At 44.5% G+C, this 26,116-nt stretch overlaps 1 protein-coding gene and 1 pseudogene across 2 annotated transcripts; one reads left to right on the forward strand and one right to left on the reverse strand.

Annotated features, from left to right (window-relative positions):
- The first annotated feature begins 5,869 nt into the window (after positions 1-5,869).
- 1810014B01Rik (RIKEN cDNA 1810014B01 gene) lies at positions 5,870-10,297 on the forward strand (annotated as a pseudogene). Its single transcript, NR_015572.2, has 3 exons — positions 5,870-5,951; positions 6,223-6,339; positions 8,877-10,297. The product of NR_015572.2 is annotated as an RIKEN cDNA 1810014B01 gene (transcript).
- Positions 10,298-11,183: 886 nt separating this feature from the next.
- On the reverse strand, positions 11,184-25,787 carry Hsp90b1 (heat shock protein 90, beta (Grp94), member 1). The gene is made up of 18 exons (NM_011631.1): positions 25,650-25,787; positions 24,637-24,739; positions 23,803-23,944; positions 23,252-23,368; positions 22,040-22,371; positions 18,927-19,038; positions 18,662-18,781; positions 17,062-17,178; positions 16,169-16,306; positions 16,003-16,080; positions 15,820-15,885; positions 14,693-14,962; positions 14,257-14,502; positions 13,720-13,856; positions 12,729-12,807; positions 12,483-12,638; positions 11,972-12,091; positions 11,184-11,471 (listed from the first exon to the last, which is right to left on the reverse strand). Exons 1-18 carry the CDS (start codon positions 25,696-25,698, stop codon positions 11,445-11,447), a joined length of 2,409 nt encoding a protein of 802 aa, NP_035761.1. The 5' UTR covers positions 25,699-25,787; the 3' UTR covers positions 11,184-11,444.
- Between the last annotated feature and the right edge of the window lie 329 nt (positions 25,788-26,116).

The following is a 26,116-nucleotide window of genomic DNA, read 5'->3' on the forward strand; positions in this document are numbered from 1 at the left end:
GACGAGGCTGCCTCAGGGATTCAAGAACTCGCCCACTTTGTTCAATGAAGCCCTACACCGAGATCTTGCTCTTTTCCGAGCCAATAACCCACAGGTGACTCTTCTGCAATATGTAGATGACCTGCTCCTAGCTGCAGAAACACGCGAGGACTGTGAAATTGGGACCCAAAACCTCCTGGGCGAGTTAGGTAAGCTGGGGTATCGGGCCTCTGCTAAAAAGGCTCAGTTATGCCAGATAGACGTGACCTACCTAGGATATGTCTTGAGAGATGGACAACGGTGGCTCACAGAAGCCAGAAAACAAGCTGTTATGCAGATCCCGACCCCAACCACTGCTCGCCAGGTAAGAGAGTTCCTGGGGACCGCCGGGTTTTGCAGACTCTGGATTCCCGGATTTGCCACACTGGCAGCTCCCTTGTATCCACTAACCAAAGAGAAAGGGGAATTCACCTGGACCAGAGAACATCAGCTAGCCTTTGAAACTCTCAAAAAGGCACTGCTGCAGGCTCCGGCGTTGGCCCTGCCAGATTTAAACAAACCTTTCACCCTATACATTGATGAAAGAAATGGAGTGGCAAGGGGAGTCCTTACCCAGGTTTTGGGACCATGGAAGCGCCCGGTAGCCTACTTATCAAAGAAACTGGACGCTGTGGCCAGTGGATGGCCCTCCTGCCTGCGAGCGATAGCAGCCACGGCTGTGCTAGTAAAAGATGCTGACAAACTGACTATGGGCCAGAATGTTACTATAGTGGCCCCACACTCTCTTGAGAGCATCATCAGGCAACCACCGGACCGCTGGATGACCAACGCCCGAATGACGCACTACCAGAGCCTATTGCTGACAGAGCGAGTAAGTTTTGCACCCCCAGCCATTCTCAACCCCGCCTCCTTACTACCTGAGGCTGACGAGGCCCCTGCACATAAGTGTGAAGAAATACTGGCAGAAGAGACTGGAATCCGGCCAGACCTCACAGACCAACCTTGGCCAGGGGCGATGACTTGGTTCACGGACGGAAGCAGCTTTGTGGTAGAAGGTAAGCGGAAGGCTGGGGCTGCAGTAGTGGATGGAAAGGCTGTCATATGGGCCAGCAGTCTGCCGGAGGGTACATCAGCTCAAAAAGCGGAACTAATCGCATTAATTCAAGCCTTAAGGCTGGCAGAAGGAAGGGCTCTTAATGTCTATACCGACAGCCGGTACGCTTTTGCCACGGCTCATGTTCACGGAGCAATATACCGACACCATGGACTGCTGACGTCTGCCGGCAAAGATATCAAAAATAAAGAAGAAATTCTCAGCTTATTAGAAGCTGTTCATTTGCCCCGTAGGGTGGCAATTATCCATTGCCCAGGACACCAGAAGGGAACTGGGCCCGTTGAAAAGGGAAATCAAATGGCAGACCAAGAAGCTAAAAAAGCAGCCCAAGGGCCAATGACTCTGGTGGTGAGAACCCAACAGCCCGCTGCTGAGGAAATAAATAAAAGAACCCTCACAGAAGAAGAGGGGCGAGATTACTTAGCTAACATACACCATCTGACTCATTTAGGAACTAAAAAATTACTAAAATTGGTTAGTAAGTCCCCCTATTACATTCCTGGATTAAAAGGAATTGTGGAAGAGATAGTAAAAAACTGCCGTGCTTGTGCACTTACCAACGCTGGGTCTAGCAGGCTCCAGGAAGGAAAACGACTGCGAGGAGACAGACCTGGAGCCTAGTGGGAAACTGACTTCACTGAGGTGAAACCGGCTAGGTATGGAAATAAATATCTCCTAGTTTTTATAGACACCTTTTCAGGATGGGTCGAAGCATTCCCCACCAAGAAAGAAACGGCTAATGTAGTGGTCAAGAAGATACTTGAAGAAATCCTTCCCCGCTTTGGGATACCTAAGGTAATGGGGTCAGACAACGGACCTGCCTTCGTCTCCCAGGTAAGTCAGGGATTGGCCAGACAACTGGGGACAAATTGGAAATTACATTGTGCATACAGACCCCAGAGTTCAGGACAGGTAGAAAGGATGAACAGAACGCTAAAGGAGACTCTGACTAAAATAGCCTTAGAATCCGGCGGAAGCGATTGGACAGCCGTTCTCCCTTATGCCTTGTTCAGGGTTCGGAATACACCTGGACCCCTTGGCCTAACTCCATTTGAATTAATGTATGGGGCGCCCCCACCCATTTTTATGACCGTAGGGGATAAGAATCACCCGGATGTGTCTTTCTCTCCTTCTTCTAGTCTTTTGGCTCGATTAAAAGCTCTCGAAATAGTAAGAAAAGAGGTCTGGGAACAGCTAAAAGAAACCTATGTTGCTGGTGACACACAGGTGCCGCATCAGTTTGAAGTAGGAGACACAGTCCTGGTGAGGAGACACCGAGTGGGAAACCTAGAACCGAGGTGGAAGGGACCCTACTTGGTGCTACTGACAACGCCCACGGCGGTCAAAGTGGAAGGAATCCCCACTTGGGTCCACGCATCCCACGTCAAGAGAACACCCCCTGGAGTCAGCCATGATGAGTGGACTTTGGAGAAGACTACTAATCCTTTTAAGTTGCGCCTGCTTCGTAGGAGCGATCCCAAAAGACTTCAACCCCCACAGTCCTGTTCAACAAACGTGGGAGGTACTCAATGAGGGGGGTAGGGCTGTATGGACAATCGCCGAGGTACACCCTCTGTGGACTTGGTGGCCTGATCTTTTCCCTGACATCTGTAAGTTGGCTATAGGAGCCCCTCCTGGATGGGACTTGGAGGGGTACTCTGACATTCAGAGGGCACCTTTAACACCCCCTCCGTACGTAGAAAAACATTCGAGAGACCCATGGGGTGGTTGCTCTAACCAAAGGGATAGAAGTATGCTTCGAACCCATCCCTTCTATGTCTGCCCCGGGCCCCACCGAAGTCAGTCCCTCAATCCAACGTGTGGAGGTAAGGCTGACTTCTTTTGTAAGAGCTGGGGTTGCGAGACTTCAGGTACAGCCCGCTGGAAGCCCTCCTCGAGCTGGGACTATATTAGAGTAACAGCCAACTATTCCCTAGCGTCTTATGTACCTGGAGGATTTGACCTAGACGAGTGTACTGACTGGTGCCATCCGCTCCGTGTCACCTTCACTGAACCAGGGAAGAGAGCTCTGGGATGGACAAAAGGGTATACCTGGGGTCTTAGGATTTACAAGGAAAGATATGATGAGGGATTATTGTTCACTATCAGATTAAAAATAGAGACCCCCTACAATCCTTTAGGCCCCCCAACCAAGTTTACACCCCTCACCCATACAATTACTCAGCCTACTCCAGTGATTGTGGACCCCCTTAATATGGCCGCTATCACCCAACCTCCCACTCCTCAGGTACCTCTAACTATTACCCCCGCGATTCCTTCAAGACAGAGGATGTTTAACCTAGTGAGAGGAGCCTTTTATGCCCTTAACAGAACTGATCCAAGCGCTACTGAGGACTGCTGGCTATGCCTGTCCTTGGGTCCGCCTTATTATGAAGGAATCGCCTTCAATGGAGATTTCAACAGAACCAGCAGCCATACTTCCTGCTCTTGGGGTACAGGACAAAAACTGACCCTGACTGAAGTATCCGCGAGGAATCCAGGTCTCTGTATAGGTACCCCACCTTCCACTCACAAACACCTATGCGGACAAATTCAGTCCGTGTCCAGAACGGAAGCTAATTACTATCTTGTACCTTCCCCGGTTGGATGGTGGGCTTGCAATACAGGACTTACTCCCTGTGTATCAACTAAGGTTTTTAATTCATCTCATGATTTTTGTGTCATGATCCAGCTGTTACCCCGCGTATATTATCACCCTGCATCCAGTTTAGAAGAGAGCTATGCTGGCCGGCGGTCAAAAAGAGAACCAATTACTTTAACCCTGGCTGCATTCATGGGAATAGGTATGGCAGTAGGAGTGGGGACGGGAGTGTCAGCTTTGATAGAAGGAAGACAGGGAATTCAGTCTTTGAGGGATGCTGTCAATGAAGACCTAGCGGCAATAGAGAAGTCCATTGACGCTTTAGAAAAATCTTTGACCTCCCTGTCTGAGGTAGTTTTACAGAACAGGAGAGGTCTTGATTTGTTGTTCCTAAAGGAAGGAGGACTGTGTGCTGCCCTTAAAGAAGAGTGCTGCTTCTATGCAGATCATACAGGAATAGTTAGAGACTCTATGCAGAAACTGAGAGAAAGATTAGAGCGAAGGAAACGGGAACGGGATGCTCAACGGGGGTGGTTTGAGTCGTGGTTTGAATCACGACCATCTTGGATAACTTCTTTAATTTCCGCTGTAGCCGGACCAATCCTTATGATATGCATAGCTTTAGTTTTCGGCCCTTGTATAATAAATAGAGGAATGGCTTTCATCCAGAGTAAAATTGATACAGTAAAACTCATGGTTCTTCAAAGGCAATATCAACCTATAGTTCAGGTAGATGAAGAGTTAGGGGACACCAATCTCTAAAATTCTATGATTAGAATTAGTCTAAACAGAAGAAGAGGGGAATGAAAGGAAATAAAACTGTAATTCATGTAATGTATGTTAAATAGCCCAAAGAGTTGTTTCTGAGCTTTGAAACCTGGGGCTGAGAACATAGCAGAACAGACCAGGACATGCCCGGGCAAGCCCATCGCCTCCCTAGCTCCCACCCCTCTGACCTAAGTTAAATGTTACAGGCTGCTGATGTTTAAATGGACCAATCATGTGAAACCGCGCCAATTCCTCCCCCAGCCCCACTCCTTTTCTATAAAAACCCCTAGCTTCCAAGCCTCGTGGTCGAATCCACTGTCTCCTGTTATGTGAGATACGTTTCGACCCAGAGCTCCGCCATTAAAAAAACCTCTTGTTGTTACATCAAGGTGTTGTGTTCTATTCGTGATTCTTGGGTGCACGCCGAATCGGGAGCTGAGTGGGGGTTTCCCCACTGAGTTCTTTCATCATGTACCAGCATGGGAAGACTTCTGGCATATAAGTTACCTGCACCTTCACAGGGCAGTATCCTGATTTTGATGTTACCACGTGGGAGCAGTCCTGCATATCATGGAGTCACATGGGTTTACTGTTTACTGGTTATCACATACATACAATGGAAATATTTACTTATACAATGCACCTGCATAGAAAGATATTTGTTCTATCCTCATGTAAGGGTTTAATGCATGAGAAGTACTTGCAGTTTGAACCCATAATCAAAGCATGATCTTTAAAAACACTCTCACATTAAGTAAGGTGATTGGAGGTCTCTTTTCCAGTAAAACCATGACCCAAAGGTACTGTGCCTGGGTGTGGCTCTGTGTAAAGTTTCAAAGAACCGCAGGAACCAGGAGAATAAAGCTTTGAGCTGCTCTCTCTAGAGCACTGGTTCTCAACCTTCCTAATGCTTCCACCCTGCAACACCCTCAGTATTTTTTATTTAATACCCTCAGGCTGTGGTGAGCCTCAAAAATACAATTTTGTTGCTATTTTATAACTGTGATTTTTCCTTTTGCTGTGACTTGTAAATATCGGCTAGACAGGAAATCTAGTAGATGACCCCCAGGAAGCAGTTAAGAAGGGGTGCTGTAGTGTGATCTTCCCTTTGCCCTTGCAAGTTCTGAGCTGCGAAACCCCGCCTCTTCCTACCCACGTGGGGCACGTGCCATTTCCTTTGGGCGAAAGATCAAAGGATGCTGTAAACACCACAGTGGCCAGGAATGGCAAAAGCAGAATTGGGACAGTGACCAACTAGGAGCTAGGATCCCAGGCCGGCTAAGGGGTGGAAACAATCAAACAAAACATCGGTCCCCAGCCCCCCAAAATTCCAGCCCCACTTCCGTCAGAAACAAAGCGCGCGCGTTGCCCCCCGCTTTCCGCTCCGTCGCTGCGTCGGACCGTGTACTTTGGTTCCTGCCCGCTGGAGGTCGGTCCTGGTTCTAAAGCGACCCTGTGACCTGTCTCCCTGTGCGCGTGCACTCCGCGGTACAGTCTCGTCTGCGTATAGTCGTGGGAAGGAAAGAGGGGCTCCAGCGTCTCCCTGAGAGGCTGAGGGAGCGAGGAACCGCCGAGCCCTCCTTCCCCTGCTCGGCGGGCCCTGGCTGCAGCTAGCAGGTGCCCCGCTCGCTGGTCGCGGGGGGAGGAAGTTGCGGGGGGCACCCGAGGCGGTGTCGCGACTCAGCCACCCAGGGTCAGCGGTCAGGCCATCTAAAGGCTACCCAGCCCTCTAACACTGTGCCCTTTCCGTCCCTGCCAGCTCTCCACCATGCCCGGGGGCGTACCCTGGTCCGCCTACTTGAAAATGCTTTCCTCCAGCCTCCTGGCCATGTGAGCCGGGGCCCAGGTGGTGCATTGGTACTATCGGCCTGACCTGGTGAGTGCTGTAGGGCGCGTGCCCATCCTCGGGGTGAGACCCTCGCGTTCAGTCCACTTTGCTCAGTCCCTCTTGACTTTTAGATTGTCCCCAGTGTTTGGATAACTTGTGCTCTCTCGCTCTTAACACTCAAGACTGTGTCTAATAGTTGTGAGTCAGCCTGGTCTACAGAGCAAGTTCCAGGGATACACAGAGAAACCATGTCACGGGAGTGAGGGGGAAACACACACACACACACACACACACACACACACACACAGCGTCAAGAAACTCAGTGGAACAGAAAGTGTCACGAACTTTCCATGGAAATGCAGTTTTGTGTCTCGTTTCTGCAAGAGTAGTTGCCAGCTGCACTTTATCGAGGAAATAATGCCTAGAATTTGATCCTGTGAGGTTGACTTGATTCATCTCATTACTATTGAAGATGTGCAAGCGTTGTTAGCAGCAGCTACCTGTAAGTGGGGAGAAAGCAACACAAAACCACTGTCTCTAAAATAAGTGGTACTAAGGGTCCTAGGCCACCTCTGTTTGGCTAGTAGGGAATCTTTACTGATAGACGTAGAGGCCAAAATGGCTGGCTGCTATAGGATGCTGAATGCTTTCCTATTATTTAAGGGATTTATGTCCATTATCTACCTTGTCTTTTGCAATTATTCCAGCCACCACTGTTATGACTGAAAGGTTTGGGGAGAGAGCAGAAGAGAGGAGACCGTGGTGGCTGCCCAAAGTTGGCACTCAGTGCTGCCTTAGGGAGAACAGCTAAGATGCTTTGTTTTAGGTGTCCAGCATAACTCACTCATTAGGACAGCAAAAGAGACAACTGTATTCTCATAGTTCTTTAGGCTGAACCCCAGGTCTCATCCTAATTCATCTCTTATTGTGTGCCTCAGCAAATGCCACTGGGTAGATATGGACAATACACTCACATCCGTCCACTTCGATCACCACACTGTGCCTACCCTAGCCAAGCCACCGTCAGTTTCTCTCTTCAGTTAAGACAGTAGCTTCCTGCCCATCTTCTGCCCTCCACTCCTGCTTTCCCTGAAACGTCTCAACAGAGCTTCCATCGCTCTTTTTTATCCTGGAGTCAGGCCATGTCGTTCTCCTCAAAACTCACCAGTATCTTCCTGCTTCCAAAGCAAAAGCCACGGACTCTTTATGTCCCTCCCATTGTCCACCAACTAAGCTTTCTAACCTGCTGAACACTGTGTCAGCTGTACCGATGACTTCCTTGAACTGAAGACATAGTCTTTGGTTTGGTCCTCTGCCCTTGTGATCCTATTAGCCTGAAACAAGACTGTTTCCACATCCTCCTCCCTCCTCCCCTCCTTCCCTCCTCCCCCTCCCTCTCCCCCTCTTCCTCCCCTTCCTCCTCCATGTTCTGAAGTGACCCTCTGAGCCAAAAGCCTGTGTAGAGGTGCTCATTTTCTAACAACCAGAGAAATGCAATCTGCAGTCAGAACCACTACTCTGCTGGCCATAATAAAACAGCAGTTGTCAAGGACAGGGAGAAATTGGAAACTTCATACACTACCCTTGGGAATAGAATGTCACGCAGCTGCTTTGATATGTAACTAGTCTGCTAGTTCCTCAAACAGCATATATGTTCCAGCAATTCCCAGTTTAGTTTTCTCCCCAACAAACACTAAGACATCTGTCATACTTACTTGTTTGATTCTGTACATGTTTATAGGTGGGAACAATCCAGATACCTAAATACCTATGGAAAACATGGTACATCTTTATAAGGGAATAGCATTCAGTGATCCTACATGAATGAACTTTGCAAACACTACATGAAAGTATTGACCAACAAAAGAACATATGATATATGATGGGCAAATATATATGGACAGAGTTGGCTTGTGGGGACCACTTGGGAATGGAATAGGAGTTTCTTTTGAAGCAGTAAAAAGATTCTACAATTTTATTGTGATAGACTCACAGTTCCAATTCTACTGTACTGAAAACCATTGTTTTTGTACCTTTGTGGTGCTGGGAATCAAACTCAGTCATATACATTCTGCACCCATTTCCCTCTGCCTTTCTGAAAGGTAGAATTGTGTGTTGCTCATGTATGACTTTTTGCACGTCACATGATGGCCACTTTGTCTTTTGGGTACATTAACTACCAATAGTTATTTCCTATGCCTGGTGCATGGCAGAGAGTGAGCAAATATTGTGGGAATGGATTTTCAAATGTTGAATTCTCATTTGAAATTATAGTTGTGAGTCAGTTGGATTTATCCCTGTGCATCCTGTAGGACTTGAGATTTGCCAGGACGATCTATTCAGACAGCAAGAAATTCAGTTCAACCAGGAGTCCTCATAAAAATGGCCTGGTACTGAGTAGCATGCACGAGGCTTTTGTTCTTTTTAAAGCTTTTTAGATCACATTGAACTGTTGTCTCAGAATGTGGTGGTATGTTTTTTTTTTGGGGGGGGGGCTTTTTTGTTTGTTTTTTGGTGTGTTGTTTTTGTTGTTTGTTGTTTTATTTTGTTTTTTTGTTTTGTTTTTGTTTGTTTTTTTTTTGTAGACAATACCTGAAATCCCACCAAAGCCTGGAGAACTCTAAATGGAGCTTTTGGGACTGAAAGAGAGACGCCACGAACCTCATGTTTCACAGCAGTAGAAACTTAAAAATAACAGCTGTGCCAAGAATTCTGTGAATAATGTCTTAAATATGTATTTTAAACTTTATTAAGTAAAACTACTTCTTAAAACACTTAATTTAGGGGGCTCAATGGCTCAGAGGTTAAGAGCACTGTCTGCTCTTACAGAGGTTCTGAGTTCAATTCCCAGCAACCACTTGGTGGTTCATAACCATCTATGAGTTGTACCCTGTTCTGGCCTGCAAGCAGAATGCTGTATACATAACAAATCTTAATATTTTTTTAAAGATAGTCTTACTATACATTCTAGGCTCACCTAGAACTTGCTATGTAGATCAGGCTGGCCTCTAGTTCACAGGATCTATAGGTCTCTACAAAAAGGTCTTGCTGTGTGTGTAGCCCATGCTGACATCAAACTAAGAGTCCTTCTGCTTCCACTTCCCAAACAGTGAGATTACAGGTGTAAAGGACCATGCCTGGTCCAGTGTCTCTTAAGAACCGCCTAAGAGCATCTCTAGCGTTTGACTAGGTAGGTGACTTTCAATATCACAGGAGACCATTTGCAGTGGCTCCCTCAATTATGATTCTTCTCTGAACTTGATTATAATGGCAAGTTGTAAATTACATAAAATAAAATAAAATCATTGGGGGTAGGGGCCTGGAGAGATTGCTCAGCAGTTAGGAACACTGACTGCTCAGCAACCACATGGAGGCTCACAACCATCTCTAATGAGATCTGATGCCCTCTTCTGGTGTGTCTGAAGGCAGCTATGCTGTACTTATATATAAATAAATATTTTTTTAAAAATCAGTGATAATACTTATAGGGTCTAAGATATAACTAAATACTGTCTGTACTAAACTGTATAAAAATATTTAAAGTTCAAGTTATTTGGGATTGTGTACCTAATGGAAATACAACATTGGTGATTTAGCTTGTCAAGATAATTAAACCCCCAAATTTGAGAAAGTTAAAATTGACATTTTCTTTGTACATAGAAGCTGAGTTTAAGTATGTCCCTAAAAATATAATTACTTAACCCTCAGTGCATGTGACTGTAGAATGAGGCCATGAGGGGGGCCTAATGCACTGTGAGCATTAATGCCATGAGAGAAATGAAGGAAAGACACTGAAGAGGCAGGGGCTGGGCTATTGGAACTGAAAGCACTGAAGGCCTCCACCCAAAGCCTGAAAAAGGAAGGAAGGAAGAATACTACACACAAGGTCTTCAGAACTAATGGCACAGCTTGTCAGGCCTAGTTTTCAACATAAATAAGCTGTAGGAAATGAACTTGTTTCAAGATTGTGTCCAACCTATAAATATACAAAAGTAAACAGATTTTTAAAGACTTATGTGTATGAGTGTATTGCCTTCCTATTCATAAACCTAGGTTCTGTAAGTCACAGAACTGCATCTACACTGTAAAGATGTTTTTGTGTGCCCACTGTAATGAGCAGGCTAGGACTCTGAAGCGGAGTTTGTTTTGAGAGGGTCTCACTATGTAACCTTATCTGGCCTGAACTTGCCAGGTAGATCAGACTGGCCTTCAACTTGAGATCTGCTTGCCTTGCTGTCATGGGCACTAGGCACACACACACATATACATACATGTAGACAGACAGATGTGTACATGCAGGCAGGCAGGCAAATAAAAACACATCATTTGACAGTCTCTCTAGTCGTTGAACTGGCTGTGACATACAGATCTTTAACCCAGAGGCCTGTTTCCCAAGTGCACCATCATGCTCACCTAAAGTAAATTTAAAATAAAATTACCCTTGTATGAATGCCTTTAATCCTTGCACTCAGGAGGCAGGCAGATCTTTCGAGTTTTAGGCCAGCTGGAGTTACATAGCATATGAGAGCATGTTGCAAAACACTGGCTGGTTACTTTTTATTATAGTGTAGACTTTACTGTGAGGACTTCTCAGTCTTAAGTTCTTTTATAATCTTTGAAGATATTAAATATTCAGTTTCCCCTTCCTGTACATACATCACCAAGTCTAGGGGCCACAGCCACTCAGATTATGTTCTGATCTCTAGAAGAGGAATATTTACATGTATTTGGGATTTGTTTAGTCAAAACCAAGAGATCTGAAACACACCAAACCACAAACAAGCTACTTGGATTTTTTTTTTTTAAACGTTTAAAAAGCCCAACAGACAGGAAGGAAAATAAGTCAAGTATTAGATAATTCCCAGTTTGTGTTATGAAAATAAGCACTGAGTATTTGGGATCTTTTTTTATTTTTATACACATGACAAGATTTTACACCAATAGTCAGTTAAATAGTACAAATTTACATTCAGGAGGAATGTTAAAAAAAATTCAACTAAAAAAACCACTTCTTCCTGTGACCCATAATCCCAACATTTTACAGTGCAGGGGAGAAGGAGGCTTGGGGAAGCATCCAAAACAAGTCTCTCAAAAGAAATGACTTCAAAACTTCACATTCCCTCTCCACACGGGATTCATAGCGAGAGTATAATTTACAATTCATCCTTCTCTGTAGATTCCTGTGAAAACAAAGGTCAGGCGACATTACAAACTAGCAGTCAACTTTACCGTACAGAAAAGGCTCACATTCAAACAATTTCTACTATTTTGTTTGTACTTGCTTATTGGCAAGATAATTCAAAATCCACCAACAAGATCAATGCCTAAATACAAGTAATCAAAACTTTGTAACTACCTAATGCTAGTGAGGTGTAGTCATTTTTATACCTTTAATCCTAGCATTTGGGAGGCAAGCCAGGACTACCTAGAAAGGATATCCCACCCCCCACCTCCCAAAAAGTTCAACCAAATGTTACCTCACAGAAGCACTGGGGGCAGGGTAAGCAATCTGCTTGAAAAGATCTTGTAAACGGTTAGAAAATAAGAAATAAACACCCCACCCACAAAGATTCCAAGGCTGGTATCAAATGCCAACTTCTGTGTCGATTTACTCCTTAGTGACTAGATACTAGAAGTCATGCTAGACTCATGCTACCCCATCTGCCCATCCCTCTCAGACCTTTTCTGTTTCCTCCTCTTCTTCTTCTGTCCCTGCATCCATCTCTTCTCCCTCATCCTGCTCTGAGTCTTCTGCGTCTTCTGAGGTGTCTTCAGGCTCTTCTTCTGGTTCTTCCTCCACCTAAAGGTGACATCCACAACCTGTAAATGGCCTCCATCTACCTCTATTTTGATCTAAGTGTTTAAGATCAAAATGGGTGATTTAGCAAGTACTGCAGTCAATCTGATCTGCCTTAACAGGGAAACTAGCAAGAGAGGCAAAAGGAAGAAGCCAAGCTGAGTGGCGGTGGCGCTCGAGTTCATCCCAGCACTCTGTAGGCAGAGGCAGGCAGATCCTCGAGTTCAAGGCCAGCCTGGTCTAAAAGTGAGTTCCAGGATAGCCAGGGCTACACAGAGACCCTGTGTCAGGGGTAGCGGATGGGAAAGAAAGAAGACACAGGAGATTTCTTGTTAATTTCGCAGGTGGTGCTACCCTGGGGGGTCAGCCATGCTAGAGTTAAGGGCACACAAACCTGTGCTTCAGGGTCAATGTTTAAACTGAGGCGAAGCATTCTTTCTATTCTATCTCCATACGCCTTGGTGTCTGGTAGAAGATATCCTGACCGAAGTGTTGCCGTTTCAAACAAAACTACAGCAAGATCCATGACTGTCTTGTCATCTTCATCTTCCTGATAGAAGGTACGCTTGGTTAGCATCGGTGGTAAGGCTTACAAAGCATTCCTTTTAAGGCCACAAGAGAGCAGCCCCTCACTGCTCACCTTAATCCGCCGCAACATGTCTCTGATCAGTGGGTGTCTAGGATTGATTTCGAACGTTTTCTTTTGACTGGCATAGTAACTGTTTACGGACAAAATGAGCATTAGGTTAAGACACCAATTTTAGGGTCTACATGCCTACTGTATTCTAGCTTTAATTACAGAAGGAAAAAAAAGCCTCCTTTGATGTGGACATAGCCATGGTTAGGTGAAAAAATGAAGAAGGGACTACTTAATGATGAGTCAAAGTAATCAAGTTCTGCTGGGTGAATGAAGTTATGCTGGTTTAATGTCTTGTTCATCCCCTTAATAATTTAACTATACCAATGAGCCACATAGTTGTGGATGCCGTGTAAATATATAATCTCCAATATGCCTTTACCAGTATGGGTCCCTAAAAATTCACTTATTTTTAAATTAATTCCAATTAAATTTCCTGTACGTTCTATACACACCCATGCTCATTAGCATCTTCCAAGGCCAGATATACCACACATCCATCTAGGGCTTAGGGCACTGCTGAGAGTCATCGAAACAGTTTGATGCTCCCAAAGGCCAGAACTACAGTGTCAATGCAGTAAGTGCTGAATGGTCAGTAACTTTCCTGACACTGACAGTTGGGTTTTAAATGGCGTTACAATGTTAGATAGAAAATATACAGCAGTTTTCTTTACGTAGAACCTAAGTCTTAGAAAGCCAGGCATGGTTTGCCACGCCTTTAACCCCAGCAGTAGGGAAAGGCAGAGATAAGAGGTAGATGGGTCTCCGTAAGTTCTAGGCCAGCCTGGTCTACAGGGTTCTAGGAAAGCCAGAACTCTGCAGAAACCCTGTCTCAAAACAACCCAAAACAAAACCAAACCCCTAGTGAGTCGTGATGTAAATATGGACATTATTCGTAATTACTCTAAAGCAAACTAAGGAAGCTCAGGATGATTCATGTAGCAGATCAAGAGAATAAGAGCTGGCATCTTGGTAGGGACATCCCGTTTCTTACTTTGTAGAGATGTCCTTGCCCGTCTGGTATGCTTGTGCCTTCATGATCCTCTCCATGTTGCCAGACCATCCATACTGACTGGCCACAAGAGCACAGGGAGACTCTGTGAGGCGCTGCGACACCACAGCCTTTTCTATCTTAGAATGAGAAACGTTAGACAGAAGTAAGGATCAGCAGTAAGCAGTGCTAGTCACCATCATAGAGAACAGACAGAAGGACTCAGGAATCCTGGAGGGACACTCAGTCAATCTGGATTTTCTTTCAACTACAAATTTATCTTTAAACCTGTAAAAACTTAGTACAACATCAGTATATAGCAACAGGAAGCTTCTTGGCAGGGATGGGTGCCAGGGTCTTCAGCACAGCAAATGAGTCTGTCACTGAGCTACGTCTCCAGGTCCCTGCTGTTACACCCGAGGTTACAGGTGAGGCACATGCCACTGTCTACAATCGCTAGTGGTAATGAACAAACTGAGTATGGATTAGCATGCTGATAATTCCTATGTGCAGACACTGAAGTCTGCAAACCCCAAATACCTTGTCCTTGAGGGCCTTATCTTTCATCCAGTTGAGCAGAGGTTCAAACTCCTTCTCTGTTGCTTCCCGACTTTCTTTAGTTTTCTCACTCTCATCAAACTTCACCCCTTCTTTGGCAACATTCTGAAACCTCTTCCCATCAAACTCGGGAAGAGCCTGAATGCAGTATTCATCCACAGGCTCTGTGAGATAAATGACTTCATAGCCCTTCTTCAGAAGTCTCTCAACAAATGGAGAAGATTCCGCCTACAAGATTAAAAGAAGTATGTGTTTTCAAGTTCTGCCTTGGCACATTAGCTGTGTGAGACAAAGACTAAAGGTAGTGTCCTCTGGTGTCTGCCTAACTATCCCAGCTACACAATTAACTTATTTCCTCTCCCACATTGGCTGTATGCCTCCAGCTCCCAGGGACCCTAGCAGCTGCACTTCATCTTACCTCCTTTCTGCTTGACCCAGCCATGAAGTAGATTTTGTCCTGTTTTTCCTTCATTCTTTCCACATACTGGTCTAAACTAGTAATGTCAGTTGAATGGTGAGAAGACTGGAACCTAAGAAGTTTAGCAAGCCGTGTTCGATTTGAGTGGTCTTCAATCACACCAAGCTTGATATTCGTGCCGAACTCCTTCCAGAAAGTGTCGTTATACTTCTCATCAGCAATCTTCTTGATCATGTCCAGAGTTTTTCGGACAAGCTTCTTCCTAATCACCTAAAGAAAATGGAATCTGGTTAGGAAGGTTTATCTCAAACCTTTGCTTCTGAGACCAGGATAGCAGCAACTGAGACAGCACAACTGCCACACCACTCAGCAAGGGACAGGAAGCACCAGGGCACTCCCACATCAGACTGTGTTAGAATTAACGACAACTGTTTCTAATATATTCCAATGCTAGAACTCAGATATGTTGACAGAATGACTAATATTTTCAAATGTTTAAAAACAAAACCCCACCTAGTCTTCTAATCACTACAATACTGGCAAAAAGGGGGCTTATTGAAAGGCCTAGTATGTGGGTGACTGTGGACCAGACAACTGGTAGGTGTGTTCCCTGGCTTCAGCTCTGTTCAAAACGGTATTCCTTACTATGTTGGGGGAATGTATCAGCTCTGAGACCCAATAATCTCAGAATAAAAGAAGTTCCTTTTTGAGATAGTCCTAAGTTAGGGTAGCCTAAAACTGCTAATAAACCCTCACTTAACTATGACCTCATTCCTTCAAGCTATTAAGATTATAGGCATGCACTGATGTGTCCAGCAGAATTTCTTTGAATAGTTCAAGACTAGCCCAGCCCTCCTGCACTTGCTTCAACATCTAGTTGCTAGAACTGCTTTCTTTCTGACTGTGCTTGCGCAAACTCACAAACACAGTGTGGTTCAAACCCAGGGTCATAAGCACAGCAAATAAATTTGACACCGAGTTACATCTCTATAGTTTCCTACTCTGTTACTCCTGGGTAACACCACTCTCTAAAATTGCTAGTAGTTACAAAGAAAGCAGGTGTAGAGTAGCTTACTGATAATTCTGACTCCAACCATCGGGCAGAAAGCCTGACTAGAAATTCTCACCTTGAGCAATTTATGTTGCTGAAGAGTCTCACGGGAAACATTGAGGGGGAGATCATCGGAATCCACCTGCAGACAGCAAAATGCTCACTGAGCAATAAAAACAAGTCTGTACCAAAAAATACAAGACTGTTGCTCCACTCCCAGCCACTCTGACAGCCACGCGTACAATCTTCAGATACTTACAACACCTTTGACAAAATTAAGGTATTTGGGCATCATATCATGGAAGTCATCTGTGATGAATACGCGGCGTACATACAGCTGAGGGGGAACGAAGAGAGTCACTGTCTGCACATCATACTTGAAAATTTTGACCTTAGTTCATAATACTTAAAAAAAGCCCATCTACCTTAATATAATCACTCTTCTTAGATCCATATTCATCAAACAGACCTCGAGGTGCAGATGTGGGTACAAACAAAATCGACTTGAAGGTGACCTCCCCTTCTGCAGTGAAGTGGATATAAGCCATGGGGTCATCACTTTCCTGTGGAAAGTGCCTTGCTTGGTTATTCAGGTCACAGGAAAAGCAGCTCATAGGCACTTTATCACATCAAAACATTGAACAAAACAGTCCATTACAAAATCAAAAGAAAAGGTATTGGAGATAGTACTGAGAAGAAAAAACTAATTCTAAGTGCAAAGGTTGTTTTCCACAAGGACTACCAGTAACATCACTGTCTACAGACAGTGACACCAAAACCATACCAAGTTCAATACATCTTTTATCTGTACGAAATCCTGCTTAGAGAAACAGCACTAGAAGCAAGCTTAGCTCTAGTTTTATATATTCTTAGGAGTCAAAAAAATTCCATAGAAACAGTCAGTAATATCTTTAAAATGTAACTTACAATGTCTGATGTCATGTCAACTTTCAAGGTCACAATAAAGCTAGTCAGTAACACATGTCCTATTTTATGTTGAAAACCAAATGCCTGTATGTATGTACGTATGTATACGTGACAATAATCTCAAAGGTTCATTTTAAGTTTGAATGCGACTTTGCTTACTAAGTCAAGAAATGAATTTCAATCTGATATCACTGTGCCTTCCATATTCTTGGAATAGACACGTGGTTGTGAGAAAATTTTCTGAATCTTTTGACTGAGAAAAATGGGGATGGTCAATCATATTTATAGCCATATACCATATTTAAATGAACTAATTGGCAGACAACTGTGTACAACTCATTAATAACCTAAACTAGAGAACTCTTAACACACAACATATTCTTTTATTTACCTTTGAAAATGATTTGTAGAAAGCTTTGTATTCGTCTTCTTCTACTTCTTTGGATGGTCTCTGCCATATTGGTTTGATATCATTCATAAGTTCCCAATCCCACACAGTTTTTTCAACCTAAAGTTAAAATAATTGGTAAGTTTCTTTTAGTTTTTATTTTATTTTTTATTTTTTTTTAAAATAAATGGGAGTAATTTTACTAGGAAAATTAGAGAACCTACAGTTTCCAAAAAGTTTTTTTTTTAAATTAGGTATTTTCCTCGTTTACATTTTCAATGCTATCCCAAAGGTCCCCCATAACCACCCCCCTAATCCCCTACCAACCAATCCCCCTTTTTGGCCCTGGCGTTCCCCTGTACTAGGGCATATAAAATTTGCAAGTCCAATGGGCCTCTCTTTGCAGCGATGGCCGACTAGGCCATCTTTTGATACATATGCAGCTAAAGACAAGAGTTCCCAGGTACTGGTTAGTTCATATTGTTGTTCCACCTATAGGGTTGCAGTTCCCTTTAGCTCCTTGGGTAATTTCTCTAGCTCCTCCATTGGGGGCCGTGTGTCCCATCCAATAGCTGACTGTGATCATCCACTTCTGTGTTTGCTAGGCCCCGGCATAGTCTCACAAGAGAGAGCTATATCTGGGTCCTTTCAGCAAAATCTTGCTAGTGTATGCAATGGTGTCAGCATTTGGAAGCTGATTATGGGATGGATTCCTGCATATGGCAATCACTAGATGGTCCATTCTTTTCTTTTAGTTTTTAATAGTTAACCTAATATGGGTCCTACTACCAAGCATGTTTAAAAGCAGGGGTCGAGGTAAGTTCTAGCTATATAGCCCAGACTCATCTCAAACCTAGAAGCTCTTGTCCTTAGCCCCTCAGGTGCTGGGATTACAGGATAAAGGCAAAGCCTTCCACTTAGCAGTCATGGCCAGTATTTAACAAAAAAGTAAAGTAGCCAACATCACAGACTTACTAATTTTCAACCATACTTCTCTCTCTGCTACCCAAATCAGTTAATGTTCTGATAATTGATCCCAACATGGTAAAGAGGATACAGAAAGCTTCTAAGATTTTAAGTCAAGATATAAACAAGGCAGACTTAAACAATACAAAAAGTCATAAGCTTTGTACAGAGGATTTGCCACTTAGAGTATTCCAAGTTAACGCAGGGCATACAAAAGGCCTTGTTTTTATTAGTAGGGCTATTTGGAAAACTAGAAAACGTTTTTAAAAAAATGAAGGCGCCATTTCATGGGTGGTAGTGAATGCCTACCAGGGAGGCAGGAGGACACCAGAGCTACATTATGAGACCCGGTTTCAGAAGTCCAAGGAACCATCCAAATCATATGACAACACAACCCCGGCCGGCCCAGCCCAGAATGATGCTTCACACGCTCCTCTAACTCCAGTTCCAGAGAACCCAGCATCATCTTCTGGCCTCCATGAGTACCAAGCATGCAGCAGAGCAGATACCGATGCTAGGAAAACACCCACACATACAAAGTAAAAACAATTTTCTTTAAAGAAACTTGTGGGTACTTGTGGGTGGAGCTTCATTCTCACAGACCCTAACAGTGTTACTGTAGAGAAGCCAGGCTTACTTTCTTAGTTTTTGGTTTCTTTTCTTCTTCTTCCTCCTCTACTGCAGCTTCATCATCAGATTCTTCTTTCTCTTCTTTTGCTGCTTCATCTTCTTCCAAGGGCTCCTCAACAGTCTCTGTCTGTGGATGGAGAAAGTACAGTTACTGTTAGGCCTGCCTGTTTAATCCCGCTGCCCACAAAGACAGTGCAGTAAAGTAAGACCACACCCAGTCTCATCCCCTCTGCTCACACTACAGTGCCTAACAAAGTGATGCACAGACTTACCTTGCTACTCCACACGTAGATGGGAAAGTTGATGAACTGAGAGTACTTCCTGACAAGATTTTTAATTGTGTCCAATTCAAGGTAATCAGATGCTTCTTCTTTTAAGACAAGACTGAAAGGAAAACAAGCCGTTTACAACAGAGCTCAGACTAGATTGTGTCTGTTAAATGCCTTGTAACATCAGGCAGCAGCTCTGTTAACATCTGACATTCATAGAAGAACTCCCCTCTACCAGAAAGCTGTGAGCTAAATCTACAACACATAGGGCAGGAAAAGCAGGCTCTTTCCTGTGCTCCCTTAATTAGACAACAATATTTTGAGTTGGAAAAAATCTGATTACGTTAGGTATTTTCCTATCAAGGTAAGCAAGCAGCAAAATTCTAAATTCTAAAGAAAAATTATCTTCACTTTCATAGTTTTATACTGTCATTCTAGAAATCGAATCATTAAGTATTTCTAAATAAAAACATGCTATTAAAGAAAAACCAAAATTACCTTGAATTATGAAAGCCATAAACCACATGACTATGAAACAGTTCAGGTAAGATGGCTCATTTAGTAAAGTGCTTGCTGTGCAGCAAGCAGAAAGGCCTGAGTCTGACTCCGACACCCATGTAAGAAGCTGGGCATGGAGGTGCTTGTCATCCTACTGCAGGAGCCCTGTAGCTCGCTGGACAGCCAGACTAACCTCAACAAGGCCCAGTGCAACCCTCTCTCAAAAACAGAAAAAGGTGGAAAAGTTCCACCCACAAACAGGCCTGTACACAGACAGACAGACAGACAGACATCAGACCCCATAGCTGCAGTGCCATACCCTGAGTACTCAACAGATACATGTGACTGGTGGCTGCTTAGCAATGCCTATTTTCTTACCCTCACCAGCCATCAAAAACAAGCCACGGTAGGGTCTGCAAACACAGCAGAGTCATCAAAAAAGTAAAAGCCTCACCAGGTGAGGTGCAGGCCTTTAGTCCTACCACTTGGGCAAAAGCATAGAATCTGAGTTGAAAGCGAGCCAGAGAAACCCTTACAATTTAAACATTCTTGCTACAAATAGGATATGGTATAGGCTTTCAAGTTGAATAGGTCTCTGGTTGACCTTAGTGATATGGAGAGCAATGGAAAACTGGAAGCTGCTACTTAGACAACCTAGATAGAAATGCAGTCATCTGAAGGCACAGCAGACAAAGATGTTTGCCGCCAAACCTGAAGACCAGAGTTATATTCTTAGGACCCACATAGCAGGAGAGAACAGGCTTAACAGGTAGCTACAAGTTGTCTTTTGATCACCACACCCCAACCCATAATAAACAGAACAAAAAAGGCAATCTAGATTCATGAGCATAGAACCTATTCTTAAGCTTAGTCAGGTTTTTTGTTTTGTTTTGTTTTGTTGTTTTTGTTTTTTAAATTTAGACATACTCTCATTTATTATCCATGGCTGTTTTCAAGTCAAAATAGAATAAGGACATTTAACAGGCCAAGTCCCACAAGCTGAAGTATTTATTAGCTGGTCTAGTAAGCACATTTTCTGACTTGTGATCTAGGCTAAGAATATATGAGAAACAGAGATGGACATGACGCCACAGCAGGAACAGTGTGGGGAACAGATACTGAGAGTCAGAACTTTTCAGATGAGATTATCACCACCGAGGAAATAGGTAAAGAAAAATTGTAAAGACAGGCACCCCACATAGGAGAGGCACTGAGAAAGCTTGAGAGCAGCAGGAGAGCCAAGTTTGGGGAATCATGAAGACAATAAAAAACATGCTACTAGGAGCAGTAGTAATCAAATCTCTCTAAATCACCTGGACTTTGGCAACAGGCCGTCTGGTGACTTACACAATACAAAGACAGCAGATGACCCAAGACACCAACAGAAGGGAAGCAAAGCAAAAGATAGACTAGCCTTTCATACTGTGGGTCCTGCACCAGTAGAGAGTACCAAGCACGGGATGAAACTTCATAGCACTGCTGACCTGGCCTACTGTCGGGCCTGTAGGTTATTTATGGTTGTCTCTATGCTCATCATGTAGATAACTTGTCACACTGCTCCTTAAATAATATAATACTATAAGTACCTAAGATATGACTTAGAACATGGGGGGAGCATAGGTTTTATGGAAATACAGTGCATGTTATACAAGCAATTCTTCAACTGTGGACTGGACACAGAGAGTGACTCTGTACTTAAAGATGCTTCACTGCAGGGAGGGGAGCATGGGACCCAGGCAGTGGAAAAGGGCCTTCACATTATTTATTACCTGTCTTTCTCCTCTCCCCAACAAACACTTGCACACTGAACCTTTTCATGTTGAAAATGTGATGTGTGTGGGCAAATCTGACTTTAAAAGCCAAGGAAAAATTTATTCTTAGTCTCTGAAGTGATAAAATCAATCAACAGAAGCTAAATGATAGGGTGGGGTTAAGGGGGTGGGGAGGTGTTGAAGCAGGAACGGTAAGTCAGTCTTTTGATAACTTCCCCTGAAAATGCAGGCATCTCTTAGCAGTCTTTCCTGCACATCACTCTGAAATGATTTTTCAAACTCTAAAGACCTTGAGCCCCATGTGAGAGCAGGGCCTATACCGATCCTGTTCTCCACTGTAACCCCAACCCACATGTAGAATTCAAATGAGTATGGGTGACTCGTGATGCAGGACTTGAAAGAAGGAAATCTTACCCAAGCACCTAAGCTATGAAACTGTCCTGATACATCTGCCAGTCAAATGTGAGGCTCTGAGGATAGCAGAGCTATTACCCAGATCACCTGCTGGGTTTTCCATTTGCTTGTTCTCTTCGACCTACCCCTACCCCAACCTGTTACTACTCATTACAAATCCTGACTATTTCTGTCACGTCTTCTTCCAGCCACTCCTGCATCACCTTCAGAGCTAATAACAGAAAAGCAGAACTATCAGCAACTGCAGCCAACTGTGCAGAGTCCCTTAAACTGTGACCATGCCAGGCCTTCCTGCCTATTCCACAGTTCTCTGCATACCTTAGCCTCCTTCTCAGACCTAAAAACCCACAGAGCTACCTCTTTTGTGGTCTCCCATCAGCTTCTCCCTTGATCCTCACAGTATTAATTTTTGTTAGAATCAGTAATACTCACGTAATTGTTGTTCCACGACCTAGTGTGTTTCCTCTTGGGTCAGCAATTACAGAGAATTCATTGGAGTCTGATTCCCAGATGTGCTGGGTATCATTGTTGTGTTTCGATGTGACAATGACCTTATCTGCTACAAGGAAGGCAGAATAAAAACCGACACCAAACTGGCCAATCAGTTCAGAGGTTGACTGACCATCTTCTTGAGCTTCTGTCATTTTGTTTAAAAACTCGCTTGTTCCAGATTTGGCTATGGTGCCGAGATTTTTAACCAACTCCTCTCTAGTCATTCCTACACCCGTGTCTGTGACATGCAGCAGGTTTTTCTCTTTGTCACACTAAAAGCAAGACAAGAACCAGACAGTTAGATCTTCTTCACATTCACATGATGCCAAAAGCCAGGTTCCATATAAAGAAATATAGAAACCAGCTTGGACCACATCAACTTTAGATAGTGATGCACTACCCTACAGTCTATGTTATGGCATTTTTCAAAACCATACCTAAAAAGCATGTTTTTTGTATTTTTATATAAATCCAGCATAAGTAAAAAAAAAAAAAAAAAAAAAAAAACAAAACAAAACCTGGTATAAATGTCAAAGAACAGACACTAACCCAAATAACATACTTTTGAAGATAAACCTTAGGAAACCTCTTATTTCACAGAAATTAAAAGGGATTTTGGGATCTGTGATTATTAATGTTCTTCACTAAATAGTCCTAGCTGTCTTCAAGAACCTGGTAGGACTGTGCATCCATTTACAGGCCACATGATTATTTCTGCCCAGTGAAGGTGCAAGTGGAAGTTGAGTGTGACTTTCAGGCTGAGCCTTTAATTGGTGTGCGACCCTTTGCACCATGGCAACCAGAGACACTCCAGATGGCTGCTCAGTCAGCCTGTGGAACGATTTAAGCTGAGGTCTTGGCTACCTTTTCCTAAAGGGCTAGGTAGTATCTATTTTTGGCTTTAGGAGCCATAAGGCCCTATCAGTAATTACTGCCACTCTAGACAAAAGAATTTGTACTATAAAACTAGGTACAGCTGTTCACTAATAACCCTAATGAAAACAAGCAAAGTCAGTTTGACTCAAGGCAGTCTGCACACTTCCATGCTAACCCACTGTGACTAGGAAGTTACTGTTCACACCAGAATGACCTACTGCGGAGTGCCTGGGTTCCCAGGATTCGTTTTAAAAAGGAAAGTTATTTTAAGCTTACCTTAATCTTGACCGTTAACTCCTCATTTCCAGCGAGTGCATTTTCATCAGTTAGGGAGATGAGCCTTATCTTGTCTAAAGCATCAGAAGCATTTGAAATCAGTTCTCTCAGGAAAATCTAAAAAGAAGCCAGATTTAATGAGTTGCGATTGACCCCTAAGCATGGTAAGATGTTGGTTCTTATCCACTCCTCTCAGTTCTCCTCGGAATCGTGAAGACACTCTTCAAGGAACCAAGCCTTTTATGGTGCAAGAGATGGCTTTACTCTCTTCATAAAAAAGGAGGTGTGGCTCTATAACACTATGTGACAACTACAAGGGATATCTGAAGTGGTGGGAACAGGAATACCTCTCCCACCCTCCCTCAGGGGTACAGTTGTGTGACTTCATCCGTCGGTAGGTCATGACCTTATTCTGAGCTGACACGAAAGACCAGGACAATGTCCACTCCCTTCCTGCCCCAATATGGACCAATAAGAATTCTCATTCCGAATTTAATTCCTAATTTCTAATGGAAGGATCCAAACTGCTGTCCCAACCATGTAACACTTACCTCTTTATTTTTATACAAAGAATTGATGATAAGTTTCATCATCCTGTTCACTTCAGCTTGGAAGGCGAACTTTTCAGATTTTTCTCTAAGTTCTCTTATCTGTGATGCGTTTAACCCATCCAACTGAATAGCTTCTTCCTCTCTAAGGAAATCAAATTAGATAAGCAAATACTCAGCTTCATTTTTCTCAGTCTCTAGTCAGGACACAGACTGGCCTCTGCAGACCTTCTTGTTAAAAGAGCACTCACATACCAGCTCACTCTCATCACAGAATGGGCTGTGCTTAATGCTCGGCTGGAAATAGTTCCTAAAATTCCCAGAAAAATACATCTGGCTTCCCTCTACTGAAAAGCAAGTCATGACTTGTGTACGCTTGCACAGTGAACACTTTAGTACCGTCACTAATTCCTAGAAGGCCAAAATTGAAAATATACCTCACCGATTGAAAAGCCCTTTTCTTAAAAGTTAAAGGCATAAAAGTTCTATTTTTCATAGTACTAACTTCACACAGACAAAACCAATCAAGTGTCCTGTCAGGTCTTAGAAAGTTGGAAGCACAAGCTGAGTGGGCTACATCACCACTGGTTTTCTGGTTTTAGATGCTGAGGCTTATCCCTAGCACTTTCCTTCCTGAATCAGCAGTCACTCCCAGGAGCAGACTGCTAGGAGCTTTTGCCTGCAGATAAATGGGCACTCCTAAGATCTTCTCTGGTTATTTTGTATCATTAGCAACATTTTGGGCACTGGACCTTGTAATCTGAATGGAGAAACACCAACAGCCACTCTGCCCCACTAACTTGCAGAGCTTATCAACATAGCTTCAAATGCACCGACCTCTGCACAACTTCATCATCTGTCCTTGAGCCTTCTCGGCTTTTACCCAGGTCCTCTTCCACTGTGCCATCCACGTCGACTTCATCATCAGCTCTGACGAACCCTGGGGAGAAAGGTTACAACTCTCCACACTATTGCTTCCTCTCCTTCGCATAAAAAGCCATATCAACGGGGGCAAGAGTTAACACAATTCAGTAAGTAAATACAAGCTGTTGAGATGGAAGAATTATGTACTGACGTCAATAACCAATGTCAAGGTAAGTTTGCACGCTAAAGTTTAAATATGAATGCTCAAGACCCCCGTTGACTCTGGAAGGCCAGGCAGCCATCACGTGTGTCTATCCTAGGCAGTGAGAGAGGCCCCCGTCTACACCCACACGTGTTGCGCACAGCTGAGAGGAGGTCTCTACACTGGCCAAGCCAAAACTTGGGCCTCACTTAGTTATCACAGGTCAGAATGCAAACAGGGTTTGTGCAACTTCTGTTGAGGGGAACTGAAATCCGGCCCAAAGGGGAAGACATGTCAAGGACAGCTCTTGAAGCACATCGGAATCAGATATTGGGCCACCGCCACGACGCTGGCCCGAGGGCCCACGCTCGCGAGTCGGGCGTTAGAAAACAGAAACGCGCTCCGGGAGTAGAGGGCAGGGGCTGGGGGTCCTCAGGCTCTGGTGGCCAAAGGTCGGACCTGATCACAAAAGTCCTTAGGGAGGGGTTCCAGGAAGGCTTCCCCCGGGAGTAGAGTCCGAGAGACCGCGCCCCGTCAGCGAGACTTCGGGGAGCGCTCTAGCACCATCCGCAGGGTATTTATTTAAATGCCCGGTCTCCAAGTCGCCTTTTCCCAGAGGCCTCAGGGAAAGCATCATCACCCAAGTCTCCTTCGAGGGAACGAGATGGTCCCTGAAACCCCTGTAGGCCACCCGGCGTCCCCAACCCAGGTTCAACGCCCCAAGAACGTTCGAGAAGCGGCCACACAGGAAGGGGAGGGCGCCCACTGCCGCCCGGTCACTCACCGAAGGTCAGCAGGACACAGCAGAGGCCCAACACCCACAGGACCCTCATGGTGCGTGGCCGGCGAGTCGCAAGTCCTTTTCGGTCTCAGGAGCCGCCTCCACCCCCCCAATCCCGAGTCTAAGCTCCTCACACCTCCAGCAGCGCGGTCCGCCCACTAAGCCGCGCGCAGGTCGGGCCGCTTTTCACCCCACTGCTTGCGGGCGGGGGACGGGAAACACGAACTCACCAATCGTGCCTCACCACGCACTCTCTGCACCCAATGGAGACGCATGGGGGGGGACCGCAGCCCGCCAATCGGAACTGTCCAGGTGCGGTGCCCGATGCCCGAAGCGTGGCTCCTTGCGATTGGGCTTGTCCAGCGGCTTTCCTCCAATCAGATGGCTCCGCGGGCCCTCACACACCGGGCCACCCTTTGGCCTGGGAAGCCTTGGTCCCTGAGGAAAACCGTCCAATGAACGTAGGCGCA

This window comes from Mus musculus, chromosome 10 (genome assembly GCF_000001635.26).
Source record: "Mus musculus strain C57BL/6J chromosome 10, GRCm38.p6 C57BL/6J".
Lineage (NCBI taxonomy): Eukaryota > Metazoa > Chordata > Mammalia > Rodentia > Muridae > Mus > Mus musculus.

Excerpts from the sequence above, each read along its gene's own strand:
- Hsp90b1 (NM_011631.1), bottom strand. The coding sequence starts at position 25,698 with ATGAGGGTCCTGTGGGTGTTGGGCCTCTGCTGTGTCCTGCTGACCTTC. Across the intron at positions 23,945-24,636 it reads GATGATGAAGTTGTGCAGAG|AGAGGAAGAAGCTATTCAGT; the intron begins GTCGGTGCATTT and ends TGATTTCCTTAG. Across the intron at positions 16,307-17,061 it reads TCTACAAATCATTTTCAAAG|GAAAGTGATGACCCCATGGC; the intron begins GTAAATAAAAGA and ends CACTTTCCACAG.